Source organism: Podarcis raffonei, chromosome 13, assembly GCF_027172205.1.
Source record: "Podarcis raffonei isolate rPodRaf1 chromosome 13, rPodRaf1.pri, whole genome shotgun sequence".
Taxonomy (NCBI): domain Eukaryota; kingdom Metazoa; phylum Chordata; class Lepidosauria; order Squamata; family Lacertidae; genus Podarcis; species Podarcis raffonei.
The window spans coordinates 328,713-344,809 of NC_070614.1; the positions used below are offsets into that span (position 1 = coordinate 328,713).

At 46.5% G+C, this 16,097-nt stretch overlaps 1 protein-coding gene across 4 annotated transcripts in view; it reads right to left on the reverse strand.

Annotated features, from left to right (window-relative positions):
- Window positions 1-1,343: 1,343 nt before the first annotated feature.
- The window catches only part of LOC128400774 (beta-adrenergic receptor kinase 2), a 146,036-nt gene continuing 131,282 nt past the window's right edge, over window positions 1,344-16,097 (reverse strand). For 2 of the 4 annotated variants that reach the window (XM_053363254.1, XM_053363255.1), the window contains 7 exons: window positions 15,213-15,279; window positions 14,874-14,969; window positions 14,109-14,271; window positions 8,185-8,321; window positions 7,985-8,020; window positions 5,934-6,047; window positions 2,533-4,051 (listed from right to left, as the gene is read on the reverse strand). In XM_053363254.1, coding sequence (XP_053219229.1) covers window positions 3,890-4,051; window positions 5,934-6,047; window positions 7,985-8,020; window positions 8,185-8,321; window positions 14,109-14,271; window positions 14,874-14,969; window positions 15,213-15,279 — 775 coding nt within the window. In that variant the 3' untranslated portion in view covers window positions 2,533-3,889. Of the gene's footprint in view, window positions 1,981-2,532; window positions 4,052-5,933; window positions 6,048-7,984; window positions 8,021-8,184; window positions 8,322-14,108; window positions 14,272-14,873; window positions 14,970-15,212; window positions 15,280-16,097 lie in introns of those variants that run through there. The other 2 variants (XM_053363252.1, XM_053363253.1) reach the window with 2 other exon arrangements.

The window sequence follows — 16,097 nt, forward strand, 5'->3', positions numbered from 1 at the left end:
CTCACCTCTGCGGCAAACTCAGTGTTTTGCATCCCTGCCAAAACTACAAGATTCCTTTTTACACCCACTTGGTACATGGTCAGAATAGTGCTTTTGCAACAGCTTAAGATTTATAGCAGCTTTGCACATGCACACAATCTTTTAAAAAATAAGAAGATATAAAAAAAGAAAATAAGCAGAGTCGGAGCACCCTTTGGGTGGGTGAGCACCCGATTCTACCTTCCCTTAAAGGGTCCTTTTAAAAAGCTCCCAGGATATTTGTGTCTCTTGTCTCAACAACCTGAGAAAGAGACAGGTGGTGGTGTGGGTTGGAGACAGAGGACTCAAACTGCAGTTCAGTGCATGCATAGGGATTATTGGGAGACAGAGTTTTTCACACAACAGATCAACATGGTGCACAGTGTGAGCTGTCCCTATTCTCCCTCCCTATGTTGGAAGTATGGAGGCCCATAGCATTGCCCCAAGGGCAGTCCCCTCCTCTACACACAGTCACAGCTCAACGATTGTCAAGTACTGGTGACCAGTTTTATGTCATTCAAACTGGATGGGTGACCAGAAACCACATACACCAGAAACCACAACAAATTTCCTTCCAGTGATAAAGCATTAAAGGTGGTCAGAGTGCAAGACCACCTCACTCACTCATTCATTCATTCTCATGCCCAAATGAACACTAGATAAAAATATATAATATTATTATTTCAACATACTTCCAACGTCTTCTGAAGTTCTTGCGATTCTTAGAATGTCTTTTTGTGCTTGCAAAAACTATGAAGGAAATTACTTACCTAATTTCCTTATAATGGTTTCAAGTTCCTGACTTTATTACAGGTTAATTATCTTCCTATATAAAGATGCAATCACTTAGCTGTGTTGATTCCATTGCAGGCTCTTCTCCTCGCCTCCCCCACAGCTCTGCTGAATGAACTGCCAAGCCCTGAAGAGCATAGGAAGTCCAAAATGGAACAATGGGCTGAACAGAAAAGCCTACAGTTTAATCACCATCCATGTCACTTTTACATGTATGCTTTAAATTCCCTCCTGGGGTGTGCAGAGGAGACAGAAGTCTCCAAAATTTAATTTAGCTTAAGGAGAAATTAAACAATGTGCAATCTAAAACAGCATCACCACTAAAAATATATTTAGGGTTTTATAAGTCTCAATTTTCAGAAGCCCACGCATATATTTCACTAATGTTTCCAGTAGTGAAATGCCAAAACGTTTCAGTCATTTTCTTTCCTGTTATTCATATATTTTCCCCAACCATCCATGAGAGGTGAATGGCATTTGAGTCCCTTTGAAATATGAAATCATGGCTCATCTGTGTTTCAACAGGACTTCTCTGCACACACAGCAGTTGAACTAAGACACTGATAACAGATTAAAAACAAACCTTCCATAAAAATTTGAGAATATTCTAGAGCACAGCAGAACTGAAATCAAATGAGGTCATATTCATTTTTTTTACTGCTATTGGGAATTTGCTAAAATGAAAATAGGAATTATTACATTACAGAGCGTTTTAGCTGCCTCTGGAAAAACAATAATCTAAACCTAGGCTATTTTAAATAATAGCTTACTCAATGTTTACAAAAATGAGGTCATTGCACAGCAGTTTTTAAAATTCACATCCCCTTCATAAGAGCGGATCCAAAAAAGAAAGCAACGCCCTGTTCCTTCCAATGATAAGTCTGAAACATAGCGCCAACACAAGGCTGTGGGTGCCATGCTAAGAAGGCGTAGAACTAACTGAAGGAACTAAATGAACTAACAAAGGTAAGAAAGAAGGGGAAGTCCAAGTGGAATGTGCAGAGGCAGCCAGACACATTTGGCTTCAGGGCTAGCCAAACAGACTAGAGGACCCCAAGGAGTCATGTGGCCTCTTCCAGGCAGGAGGGCCAAGGGGCTTTCTGTGCATGCTCCGAGGATGCACCAACCCAAGGCAGCGGTTTCTCTTAGCAGGGACTCTGCAGGTATGATCTAAGAAACAAAGGATCTGAGCAGAATTTTAGGATACAGAGAACACAACTTAAAAGAATTTTGGTGCAAAGAATGCACCAAAGAATGCACAGGGGCACTTTAGCAACCCTAAAATGCAACCATGGTCAGCAGACATCCTTAATCCATGGTTGCTGTGGTTCCAAATTCCTTAACTCAGAAGCTACTTAGAAGAGGCAGAAAACATTTCAGGACTTCTTACTGTATGGAGCCAAAAGGATGCTTGCCTGGAACCTCAGAGTGCCATTTCCACAGGGGGGAAAAGCCAGGAGTTGGCCTGTGAGTCGGTTGCCCAAGATTCGTGTCCCAGAGGACAGTTTTGGAGGTTCAGGGCAACGGACTTAGCAGCACTCTCAAAAAACTGTAACCTGGAATGTATTAAAATGCAGATAATGAAGATAATTTTAAGTGCAATTTGTCAAACAAAAGGAAAAAATGCATTCCATTCCATGGAGAAAGTGTCTAGACGGTTATCACAGATGAATGGGGAGCCCACTCAAAGCTGCTCCACCCCAGCTCCTTAACATGCAACTCCTTAACAAGCAAGAGGACAGAGAGTGATGCTCTACGACAAATTCTAGGACTGGGGGACTTTAGCTTGCTTTTCTTGGAGAACACAATTTTTGGGCTGCAGAAGTTGTGCACAACCAACCATACAAGATGAACCAAGCTCTTGACTTGTCCAATGGAAGGAACATGCACACAATAAATAATGATGGAGCCCTGGGGAGGAGAGCATCAATGCAGAATCATATGCTACAGAATGTCCTCCCTTCAAGATCCAGTCCAACAAAAAGGGACTTCCAATATTATTCTGCAAAAGTGATTAACTATTTGAAAATGTGGTGGTTAGCCAATGGTCATTTTTCCAGTCATTTCTGCATGACCCCTTGCATGACCCCCCAGGTGTCACTCTCTCTCCCTTTCTGCTGGTTCCCTCTGCAGTTGCCTGAGGCTGACAGCATCCCTTGCAAGACAAGATTGTCAGGGCGACACTTTGGGACAGCAAAGAATCCACATCCATCTGCAACCCAATCCAATAGGATCTTAAAATTGGATTTGTTTTAAACATTTTTAAAAGAAAGTGCCATTGGCCAGGAATGGAGAGAAGCTGATTTTGCATTCCCCGTATACCTGTCTAACAGAACCAGCAGTAAAAAATATGTAAAAGAAAAAACCCAGGAAAAGCACACAGAGAGACACTTACACAACTGAACAACACTAGCACACACACGCACACACAAACAAACGGTTTCTGCCCATAGCTCTTCATCATCTGCTGTCAAGTACAGTCCAGCACGAAGTGTTTGTTCCCCTAGAAGCAGCAGCAGCAGCAGCAGCAGGAAACATTTAAAACCACAGGACACATAGTTCAGTCCATTCCAAGGACATGGGAAAAGGAGACAAGTTGGTGGTGGCCAGCAGAACAGAATGTGGATATGGAAGTCACTGGTGACGTCATGGGAGGAGTCAGTCCACCCTGGAAGGTGGCAACTCTTTCCACAGGTCCAACACACAGCCCCGTGGCATAAAAATGCAGTCATGAAAATCAGGTAGTTGCCCATTCAGATTGCAAGTCTACAGTATGCACCTGAAGAGGTTTATTGCAAATAAGCAACATTTTCGGGGGCTGCCCTGTTGGGAGTGCAAGCTGCCTGGGAATGCAAGACACTCCTTTTGTCTGCTCCGTTGTTGGCAACAACTCCCCTCCCCACCCCCTGGTTGCTTCATCGGCCTTCTCTGAGGCCTTGGTCCCTGTGCCACTATTTTTTGAGCTCAGCACTTGCCCCTGAGCCCTTCACCCAACTCTGGGGAGTGGGCAAGAAACTAACAGCGATGCAGTGACAGACAGACATCCCCTGCAATGGCACAGCCTTTCCTTGCCTGGGTCCTAAAGGCCGTTGCTGTTCCTGTGGCTGAGGGGGGGCTTGGAGAGCTCCACAACTGCAGAGCGGGATTTATTCAGGAACTTGGGTGCCCGACGTAAGAGCAGCTGTGCTTCTGTGAACGTTTCGGTCAGTTCCTTCTTCCATTGTACAAACTCTGGGTCACTCTGGGGAAAAACAAATGCACACACACAAAAATCAGTTTTTTCTTCAGAATCCATTGTACCAGCAAGATAACTACAACTTGTCTCATACAGTTTTGAACTCATTGAGGAAAGACTCTTGATAGAGATAGAAACAAACACTACTGGAAGTTGGGAGCCCACAGCTCAGTGGAGCACCTGCAGAAGGTCCCTAATCTGACTCTTGGAATGCCTAGTAAAATGAAGAGTGGGGAAAAAGTAACTCTGTGCCTCAGATCCCAGAGTGTCACTGCCAGCCAGTGTAGGCATTATTGAGCTAAAGAGTCTGACTCCAGCAAGTTCAAAGTTGCTATTTGCAAATGCTCAAAGAGGTAAAGGGGCAGGGGCCAGGTGGAAGCATGCAACTATTTTATTGCACAGGGTGGTGGGGCATGTGCAAGACCGGTTGATCCTCTCCAAAGGAGTTGGGGCAGACACAAAGCTGCTTTCGTAAGCCAGACAGCAAATGTCTCGGGAATTCCTAGGAGGGCGGCTAAAGCAAATGAGGGAATCACTCTCTCAAAAAAGTTTTACAGTCCTCAGAAACACAGAACTTTAACAGAACAAATCTGTTGCTACGGACATCTGGGTTCAGAAAGAGGTGTGCTCTCAGTACCCAAGAGGGATGCAACATTACATTAGCCAGCAATGCTAAAATGGCTCAAAATATATTTATATCTGCTAAAATATATTTATATCTGCTAAAATATATTTATATCTGCTAAAATGGCTCAAAATATATTTAAGGAATAAACATGCCCAAAGTCACTGCTGGTGTGGCACACCCGGCCTGTTGTTCTGCTATTTTAAAGGCCCCACCAGCTTTCTCCATGCCCACTGCATGCTCCTAAAAGAACTAGTGGACAGCAGAGCAGTGAAACCCTGCCCTGCGGTGGCAGAAGAGCCCCAGGCAGAAGACAGGTCGCTCTGGATGAGTGACCTGCTCCAGCGAGAGCTTGGAGGCTTTTCAAGCCTCTGCCTCCTAGCCTACCTCTCATAGGTGCCACACCTTTCTTAAAGGGCTAGCCCTCTGGCCTCAGGATGGGCACTTTCCCTGTGTTTCATAAGTTCTTGCCTTGTGCATCCCTGCACTGCTGAGCAGGCAAGGCAGTGGCTGAGGTGCTCCATTCCTCAGGCTCAGGGCAAGGTGCTCACGTGGGTCCAGTGTCCAAGTTCTACAAGCCCTGGTGCGGAAGAATCTGATTCATGGGGCTCCTGCCAGTCCCTTAAAGGAGCCCCATAAATCAGATAGGACTGGCTCCTAAGCAGCTGGTGCTGCAGCCTCCAACACCATGCCTCAATCACTGATGGCTTCTGAGGTCGTGACAATCCCGACGGATGTGAGCTAGAAAAATTCACAGGCCCAAACCTTGTCACTCCAATAAACTCAGCAGACTGCTTTAGCAACCACGCTGTTCTATCAGTCTCAGTTCCCATATCTGCAAAATGGGAACATTTAGGAGCACAGAAAGCAGATCACTGGTCCACCAAGCTCAGTATTATCTGGCAGCAGCTCCCTCAGTTTTTGGATGAGGTCATCTTCCCAGCTCTAATTGGCTGGAGACTGAATCTGGGACCTTCTGCACAGCAAATGGGTGCTCTGGCTTCCACACCTCCCCAATAATACTGGTGGCAGTGGTTAAGGATTACTGGGACAATGAGGGTATGCTCTCAGCACATGAAAGGGCTTACTTAGATAATCAAAACATGCTCAACTTCCAGGTTGAGGCTATTTTCATGTGTGTGGAGGGAAGCATTTCCTACATTAACAGTTTTGGGTTTTGAACAGTTGGCCTTCCCCACCTCTAAAAAGACCTTTAAGCTTCAGGACCTCCCTCCCCTCATCCCTCAAAGACACACAGCCTACCTCACACTGCAGGACAAACTGCTTCCCCCCTTTAATTCTGAGCAAGATGCATTTTTTGTCCTTGATCTGAGTTTCTTCCACCGACAAAATCTGTTCCATAGTCAGCAAATTTTGCTAAGGAAGCAAAAAGGAAAGACAGGTTGAATTGAAGGCCCAGCTGCTACCACAGCCCTGAGAATGAAACTGGCCAAAACCCTAATCCAGCTTCCTTGGGTTTTCATAAATTGCTTACAGGGGGTGGGAGGTGGGACTTTGGAAAAGGAAGGAATCTTAGCAGCACTACAGCTAGCTTCTCTCTACAGAAGTGGCACTTCCTCACAAGGCAACTCATAAATGTCACAACGTGTGCACAGCATCACAAGGGTTGTGGCTTTGTCAAACCAAAGAAAAAGGTGATGTTTTGTTAAGCAAAGGACCCCAAAAGTCTTCATTTAAAAAATGCTACGTGGGGGGGAAATCCCTTTCTTTCTTACACTTTTCTGAAAGCTGTTCATGCATGCCAAACCCAAGTCCTCATCTCTCCTTGTGCCCCCCTCAAACTTGGATGGGAAAGATCTAAGAAGTAGATAAGGGCATTTTGCAGGGGGGCTGGTCACCAGCGTGCTTCCTGTCCACCCATCCTGTCTTCTCCTGGGGTGGGAGAGAGGACATGCAGCAAGTGGGCTGAGATTTGATTCTGCTGGAGAATCAACAGGGTGGGCCTTTTCCCTTCCACAGGGCAATCTTTTCCAACAGGGCAGACCAGGGTGGGTGGGTGAAGGAGACCAAGCTGATGTTTCAGGTTTTGGCATCTAAGCCTAGAAGCAATGGCTACTTCTTCCTGCCTTCCCTACCCAACCCCCAAGTCATTGCTTGGAAAATTTCTCAGATGCTGAATACTGAAGGCTCTACAATATTTATGGAGAGGGAAAAGGGGTGGCAATTATGCCTACCTTATGGAGGGAGACCAGGCATGGCCAAACTTGGCCCTCCAGATATTTTGGGATTACAACTCCCTTCATCCCTAGCTAACAGGACCAGTGGTCAGGGATTAGACACATACCTTTTTACCCCAGGTGGTTCATGAGTATTCAGACAGGAAGTGAATATGCCCCCCCAATGATTTACTTTAAGTGAACAGAGTCGGATCAGACGAAGGCTTCTAGTCCACCCTACTGCACTACTCAATACAGGAAATTCAGCAAGCGAGCCCCTCCAACAGATGATTGCACAGGCTTTGCAAGAAGACCTCTGGCTGGTGGAACAGCCCAGCACCCTTCTAGGCAACGTCTTCCAATGGCTCAGCTTTTCCTCATGTTCACCCCCTGAGATCTAATCCTGCCATCTGGAGCAAGTTTTTGCCTTTTTCTGTAACTAGCATGGGTATGTGTCCCAAAGCCCTTTCATGGATAGTTTACCATTTTTGATGGGGCCCAAGGATGCGGAAAGAAATCAGTCATAATTCTGTGAACAGCAGGAGTTAAAAGGGGAGCTCTGGGGGCCACAAGGGAAGCGGGGATGTTCCCTGGTGATTTCCCCTAAAGCAGCAACAAAGATGCTCTCTTCTACAGCTGCTACAGGGCAAGTCTTGGGGTCATCCTTACAAAGCAGCAGTTCCCAAAGGCAAAGGACCTGTGACACACTTCACCTGAATCGAAAGTACAAGGAGCAGAGCTTCACTTTTGCAACCGAAAAAGGGTCACAAGCGAAGCCCACAACAGATCTGGACACACTTCCTGCCTGGTGAAAAAAGTAATCCAGAGAAGCGCCAGATTTAGAGATGTTTTGGGGCAGCTCCCTTAGAGGGTGGTAATTCTTCAGCCTCAAGAGCAGAAGTGCTGTGTTCAGCCAAAATGGTGCTCTCCAGGTGCTTCAGGCAGCTAGTCCTACCAGCCTTGGCCAGCCCAGCCCAGCAGAGCCAGACTGGGAAGAGAGGAGAAGGGCAAAAGAGCCACCCAGCCTCCCAGCTCTGTGGGTGGCCATTTGGGGTTCACAGGAGCTGGATTCACTTCCTCACAGCCTGTAGGGGCGGTGCTTTGGGAACTGCTGCTAGGCAGGTTTCATTGCCTTACCCGCTTGCGTCTTTTTGTGTAAGTGCGCCAGGTGTCCTAAACAGGAAAACAAGAAGATTACCTGGAGCATCTGGAGCTTGGCATATCCCCTCCTGCGTTGGCCCCCCAAGCCTTAGCATACCGGAAAGGAGGCAGAGCACCCACCGCCACCACTGACATCATGTGCTCCCTCCCCCTGCCAGCCCAGCTGCCCAACTCACCCGTGACTCTCCTTCTCCACGCCATTCAAGCCGGTTTGGAAAGAGGTAAAAATAGCGTCTCTGCCACTGAGTCAGGAAGGGGTTCCCCAGCTTCAGCATGTACCCGTGCATGATGCAGTCCTTCCCCAGAGCATAGTCTGTCACAAGGCAGAAAAAATCCACTGTTAAGGGGGGAGCTTTGCAGCTCTATAGTTCCATCGGCACAAGGAGCAATTTGCAGAGGAAGACGTGCCAGAAAGAGGTCCCTGGAGGCTACAGTCAGAGGGCCACTCCATACATGGCTTGTGGAATACTTATGCCTCAATTCCCCCTTGTCCATGTAGTAGCATTCTCCTCCAACTACTGCTATCACACATTTTAAGAGCATAAGGAGAGTTTGCTGGATTGGGCCAATGGTTCTTCTAATCTAGTTAATCACAGAGGCCAGTCAGTTACGACAACAGAAAACCCACCCAGCAGCACTCTCCCCTCCTGTGGTTTCTAACAGCTTCTATTCAGAAGCACTGCTGCCTCCAAGTGTGGAGGCGGAGCATCGCCATCTTAAAAAGACCCTCTCTTTCCATGAATTTGTGTAATCCTCTTTTAAGGCCTCTTTTGGTGGCCTCACTGCCTCCTGTGGGAGGGAGCTCCATAGTTTCCATGCACTGTGATTTGAAGGCCTTTTTTTCATCTGTCCTGCATCTTCCAACATTCAGCTTCACTGTGTTCTAAGAAAGGGAGAAAAACTATTCTCTGCCCAATTCTTCATTCTATGCATAATTTTATAAACTTTTCTCACGTCACCTCTTCTCCCTAAAGCTGGAGATTCCCTATGCTTTGAAAATCCAAATAGGAAATCTAGGACAGCAGTAGTTAGAGGAAAACCAGGGGCGTAGGAAGGGGGTGAGGTCCCCCCTGGGTGTCATCCTTGAGGGGGGTGACAAAATGGCACACTGGGGGTCGGCACACCGTGAGACCTGGCCTGCAGCATGCCCAAGCCATGCGTCTCTCCTGGGAGTGATGCAGTGGCTCGCAGCCCCGCGCTGCCCAAAATGCCAGTGTGGGGTTTGCGTCTGCCAGGCAGACTCCGTGGGCACCTTGCCACCCCACCCCACCTCGCCACACCACCCCATGTGGTGCCCCGTGTGCAGATCACCTCACCACAATGCTCCTGTGGGCAGCTCTCCCCGCCCCCACCGCTCCAGGTGCCGGAGCAGCCCCTGAGAAGAACTCTGTATGGAGGGGGAATAAAAGGAGGCACAAGAGGGGTTGACAATCCATATTAAACTGAGCTATGGACAGGCCCTAATTCTCTGTTCCAAAATATTTGGCTGAAGTGGCTTTCAAGGGGACAAGGCAAATTAAGGGAGAAAGAAGGAACCTGATGTCTCTGTGTCACCACTATGTTGAGAGTCATCCTGCCAACTGCCAGGGGCAACAGTGGGAGAAGACGGTTTCGTTTGTCTCCTGCTTTGGGGCTGCCTGGTCCAGCGTGGAGGCATCTGGACCCACTGGGCTAAATGGGTTCCCTCTAGTCCTATTCAACTGCTTCCTTCCTCCTTCTTTAGAGGAAGGAGAGAGGAAGGCAGAGGAAGCAGTAGAAGCAGTAGCACTAGTGGGCATCCAATCAGAGAATCTTAGAGATGGAGGGGTCCCCAGGGTCATCTAGTCCAAGGCCCTGCAATGCAAGAATCCCAGCTAAAGCATCCATGACAGATGGTCATCCAACCTCTGCTTAAAAACTTCCAAGGAAGGAGAGTCCACGCCTCCTGAGGGAGACCGTTCCACTGCCAAACAGTCAGAAAGTTTTTCTGAATGTTTAGTCGGAATTTCCTTTCTTGTAACTTGAGTCCTACCCTCTAGAGCAGGAGAAAACAAGCTTGTGCGCATGTCCGTGGCACTGGAAATTGTTTGTGCGCATGTCAGTGCCACCGGAAATCGCTTGTGTGCATGCCCACATGCGCAGGCCCGATTTTCGGCATCTAATGAGTGCTCTTTGGATTCAGTCAGTAAACCAGCTACAAATCCACCTAACAGTTACCTCGTTCAACCCACATTTTACCAGCTTCCTTGTGAAAATATCATGTCAAAAGCGTTCCTGAAATCAGTATACTCTATGTCCACAGCATTTCCCTGATCCACCAAGTTTGTAATTCCATCCAAAAAAGAAATCAGATTGGTCTGGCATGACTTATTTTTGAGAAACCCATGCTGGGTTTTAGTAATCACAGCATCCTCTTCTATTTATTTTTTTTGAAAGATATTTATTGAAATTTTCAAAAAGATAAAAAAAAACATAAAGAAAAAAAAACAATTAAACACACATACAACTTACATTTCTTACTGTCAATGACCAATTTCCTTGACTTCCCCACACCTCCCCTTCTTGTATTCCAGTTCCAATTTTTAGCTCAGCAAGTTCTTGTCCCCAAACTTTACCTTATTTTCTCTAATTCATTTTAGTTAACCAATTTTAACTTATAAACCTTAATCTTTATACATCAATACTTATTCTTCAAAATCTTTTTCTAGGTTCACCCCCTCAATTTAATTAACCAATTTTAACTTATAAACCTCAATCTTTATACGTCAATACTTATTCTTAAAAGTCTTTTTCTAAGGTCGGCCCCAATTCCCTTTCCCGAAATCCCCATTTTTATGATAGTGGCAAAACCAAATTAATTAAAACAGAATATAGTTATACACCCTTTGGATTCCCAAAGCCCCACCACCCCCTTTCCCGGTTTCGAACCCCAACAAAAAGTCCATCAGTCCATCTGCAGTCAGCCTGGCGACCTCACGTCCGAGGCTCTCAATTCTCTCTCAATTCCTCTCTGCCGGTTTTTTTGATAGTCCTTTATATTAAACTCCGAATCTCGAAGGAGCTCTGTCCCAATAAGGTCCATGTTTCTTCCAGCCAGGCCTCCGTATTTAAAAATGGAGCCAAAATCTTGTTTCCTACTTCTCTTAAGTCCAGATGTCCCAAAAGCTCCAGTTTCCACTTTAGCCAAGTTTGTATTCCATAGGTCTTCAGATCTCCACACAGGGAGATCTCTCCATTCTCCATTCTTCAGTTCAAACCAAATTTTCATCATCCTGATCTTATTTTCCTTTATATCCATCTTAACCGGCCTCTGGCTCTCCTCAATCATCTGTGGCATTATAGCTCCTCCTTCTTTTTCCTTCAAATCAGCATGTTCCTCTTTCATCACATTCTCGGATTTCTCAAATTTCTTTTCATATTCAGCTGCAAAAGTTTTTAAGTCAACTGCAAAACTTTCCTGTTCAACTGCAAAATCTTGAGTCAAGTCCCTCCCAGGCTCAGCAACTTTATTTACTGTTCCATTCAGTATTATCACATTTGTTGCCAAAACATCACTCTGTTCTTGCAACTTTCCCAAGAGAAAAAAAGTCTTCTCCAGTTCAGCCAGTATTTTTCCACTTACAGCCATTTTTGTAATGTCCTAAACCCCCTCTAGAGGGATTCTAGTTTCTTAATCTCTTCCAGTTCCAACCCAAAAGTCAAATTAGCCTTTTCTTCTTTATTTTTAACAATTTGTTACCAAATTGTGACGAGTATAACCAGCAAAGACAGCAGAAACAAAGTTCTCCTTTTTCCCCAACTTTGACAGCTAGTTTGACAGCTGTCAAAGTCTTTATGTCTCTTCCGCAGGCTCTCTCACCGATCGCTCCCGGGTCTTGGGGGAGGGGTGAATTCCGTTCTCAATGTTAGCTCTTATCCTCCAGCACAATCACTTAAATTGCCCCAACGTAGAGTTAATTGCTTTTCTCCACAAAGAAGAAAGGTATTCTCACAACCTTAGTAATAAAATCCTTGCTTTACGATGTTTACAAGGCGGGTAGGCGGACTTCCTCTTTACACCTTACCCGGTCGTGCCTAATTCCCAAAGAAAATTTCCCTTTTAAGTCCAATTTCCATGTTACTCACGGGTTGTTGCTTTTAATCCAAATGTTCAGAGAAAGAAGTCAGCGCTCTCCGTCCATGGCATGTGGCTTCACTCAGCAGGGGAAGCAGTCGACTCACAGCACCGCACTGCTCTCCGTCCCCTGTTCCAGAGCCTTTAAAAAGGCTCCTTTGCGGGTCTGGGGGGGCGCAAATGGTGCCCGCCGAGTCACCAGGTCCACAGGCTTCAGCGCCTGTGGTTTCTGAGGGTCCCCGCGTCGCCACCGCGGCAGGACCCGACCCCTGTTGAGCCGATTCCCTCCGGAGCTCGGAGGGAATCCGCCATTAGGCGATGGCGCTAACCCGGAAGTCTCCACAGCATCCTCTTCTAAATGCTTACAGACCAACTGTTGAATTATCTATTCTAGGACCTTTCCTGGTATTGATGTCAAGCTCACCAGTTGGTAGTTACCTGGGTCTGAATGTTACCTGAAGATGAATATTGGAAGATTTGGGACAAAGCCTCTCCTCCTCAGGGAGGGGAGGAGTTGTGAGCAGGAGCTGTTTCCCCCATTGGCAGGGGGTGCCCAGGCTGCTGTGGCACGCCCCCAGGTGGCCAGCCAATCAGCTGGAGGCTTGGGGGCAGGGTTTAGTTTCTCAGCCATTGTGCTGCTGGTGCACACATATGACATCCGGTTCAGCGAATGGTCTTTATTTCGTGATGATGGAGTTCACCTCTCGGACCTCTGCAATTATATTTGGCTGGCCGACATCATCAGAAGCCTTAGGGATTGGTTGCAGCTGTGAGGCTCTTTTGGCTCAGGTGGCGGTCAGGCATTGGAATATGGTTGTGTGTTGGAGGGCAGGGTGTGGCCATCGCCTACCCCTCCATTTTAAGGAATCCAGCAGTTGTGGATCCTGTCCGACGCCCTTGCTGGTGGCTAGGGCCATAGTACGACCCCCGGTGACATCAGGGGGGGCTTTCAGTTGTATTTGCATCAACAGGCTCCTCCCACTGGTGGTTAACCCTTGATAGACGCACCCCTCCCTGAGGGGGTGGAGTCATGCTCTGTTGTTTTATCCAATGCCTAAGCCAATACCTCTCACATGCTGTAATCATGATATGGCCTTTTTTAGCCCATTAACCTAATATACTGTGCCCATGTGGCAGGTCCTTGAATCACAAAAGAAAAGTCATTCACATAGCACATAGTTAAACTATGGAACTCCTTCCCATAGAAGGCAGTGATGACTACCAACTTGGGTGGCTTTAAAAGAGGATTGGCCAAATTCATGAAAGAGCTAATAGCCACGGCTAATAGCCAATCTTTACTGTGACAACTTTATTCTAGTGGCCGATCTGAGATCATAACAATAAAGTCTGATTCTCTGGATACTAGCCATGATAGCTATGCTCTGCCACCATGGTAAATGCTTTCACTGGAAGCTGCAGTGTTCTTATGCTTGAATACTGCCTGCAGGTTTCCCACAGGCTTCTGCTTGGTGGGACTAGATTGGCCAATGGATCTTCCTATTCTCTCAGGATGGGAGGGCAAAAGGGATGAATGTGAGCAAAATGCAGTTACATGTACCAGAGGGACTTGAGAATCACCAGCTCACACATAGCAATAACCGTCGGATAACAAGTCTCCTGCACAACATATGTGCTGGTGACATTCGCTCCTGCCGCTCCACCACCCTCCACTACCTGAAGCCTCCTCCGTGCACTGAATTATAGACTGAAAGCTTCCCTCTCCTCTTCTAAAGCACTGCCCACAATGAGGGTACTATCTAAATAAAGAAACTAACAAGCAGGTCCCCAGTAGCCACAGTCAATCCTTATGCATCTGGGATTCAGCAGGAAGAACTTCCAGGCCCCTCTCCTTAAGAAGTCAAAGAGAAGTGCAAGAGAGCACTAAAAGAATCCTAAAAAGTCCTTAATGATGGGAGAGCAGAAATCAGCCCCCAAAGACCCTCACACTCTCTGCCATGACTTGGCAAATCCCACCTCACATTCCAGAACCAGAGCTGCCTTTGCTACCTTCCTCGTGCCCCAGTTGCTTGTTCTTCGCTCGCTTCCTGGCTTCGATCTTGTCTGTGTCACTGTTCACTGCATCATAAACCGTTTCCACCACTTCTTGTTGCCAGCGCTCTGAGATGACCAGGGGAAAGTTCTTGTACAGTTCTTGGTCACTATCAAGCAACTGATAAAAAGTGGGCAGTACAAGGAAGCAGAGAGAGAGAAGAGACATCACCAAAAGGGCAAAACCATCTGCCTTCCATCATATCCATAAAACTGATTGGAATTATGCCTATGGATTAAAAATATATAATCAATCTGGAGAGGAGGGGGTAATCCTACTGGGAGAATTTGGTCCTCAAGTCCCAACCTTGTCTTGGACAAAGGCCTTTCCAAACCCAACAGTCATAAAACAATTCTTAATGTTGAATGTACAACTACAACTCCCATCATCCTTGACTGGCTGGGGCTGATGGGAATTGGAGTCCAACATGTCCCTATCATATTAGGGAAATCTTTGAATGGCCCTGCATGTATTCTCTCAGTAATCCTTGCACCAGCTGGTGCAAGGACACATCCTCAGCTACATTGCACCTTCCCCATCCATCACCCTCACTTGCCAACACTCTCCCATCTCATTATGGAGCACTGGAAGCCAAGAAGACTGTTTAGAGTGGAACAGGAGGGTCAAACGAGAAGCACAAGAAGCTTCCGGGTGAGAATGGAAATCACAAACAGCCCACCTCCTCTGGTCTCAATGGCTAAAGGAAAATGTCCCCCTCACACCTTGATGCCTTTTGTGTCTTCCTCATCGAAGGAGCCAATGTCAAAAGCATCCGCTGCATTCACTTCTCCCCGCGGAGGAATCAGAGGCGGTGTGTACTGCCAAAGCAAGAGTAGCAGTTACAAATCCACAGGCCATGGTGATACGGAGTCTTAGTAGTTATTTAAAAAGGTAGGTTGCCCTTCAGCTGAGCTATCAGGACAATGTGTGATAAGAATTAACAACAGGGCAAAAATTCAGCACAAAACTGCATCAAACGCCCCATTTGAACTTTTGGTGCCTCTAAGAAAAAATGTACAAGCGTGCATAAGGGGTGTGACTAAAAAATAGCAGCAGATCACCTTTTGCAAGTAGACGTACTGCCAGTCAATGCCTTTGAAGAAGGGGTGCTCCTTCACTTCCTGCGCCCTGAGGAATGAATTGCAACCAGATGGTGATTGTCTTAGGCAGACCAATTTGCTATGAACACAGAGGTGCTCTATATGGTGTCTGGCATATAGAGCTCAGTATTCTAGCTCAGTAGTATCTACATTGACTTGCACCAGGAGCCTGGGACCTCCTGCATGAAAAGCAGGTGCTCTATCTCCTGAGTTACAGCCCTGCTGCTTTAAATATTCTAAAAGGTAGCTTAGGGCTATCTAGGTGCTATCTAAGACATCAGAGAATCAATCCATAGAAATGGAAAACCAACGGATTTTCTCAGGGCTGCACAGCTATTTGCAAATTGATCAATTTTATTTGCATAAGTTCTGAAGCAAACAGCATGCTTCTTTTGCTTTTCTGTTCATCTTTAGACTATGCGCTTCTCTTGTGTTGTAGGGGGCATCATACAAGGCATTCTGTCCTATGCGAGGAAAAGGGAAGGAATGCCTCTTTGAAGGCAGGGCTTGCAGTCTGTATTACTTGTGTTAGTGATTTTTTAAAACAAAATCTGCAACCAATATATGAAGGGTGTCTTTTCACTGATTTAATTTATTCAGCAAGGGCAGCCCTAGATCTTTTGTTTAAGGCTGAAGTAAAACAAAACTTCTGAGGGCTACTAACTTTAGCCATGATGGCTATGTTCCACCTCCACTGCCAGAGACAGCACAACCCTGAACACTAGTTGCTAGAAATCACAATGGGGGGAGTGCTGCTGTTGCACTCATAGTAACATAATAAGAGCTGGCTGGATCAGGTCAGCGACCCTTCAGGTCCAGCATCCTCCACTCACAGTGGCCAACCAT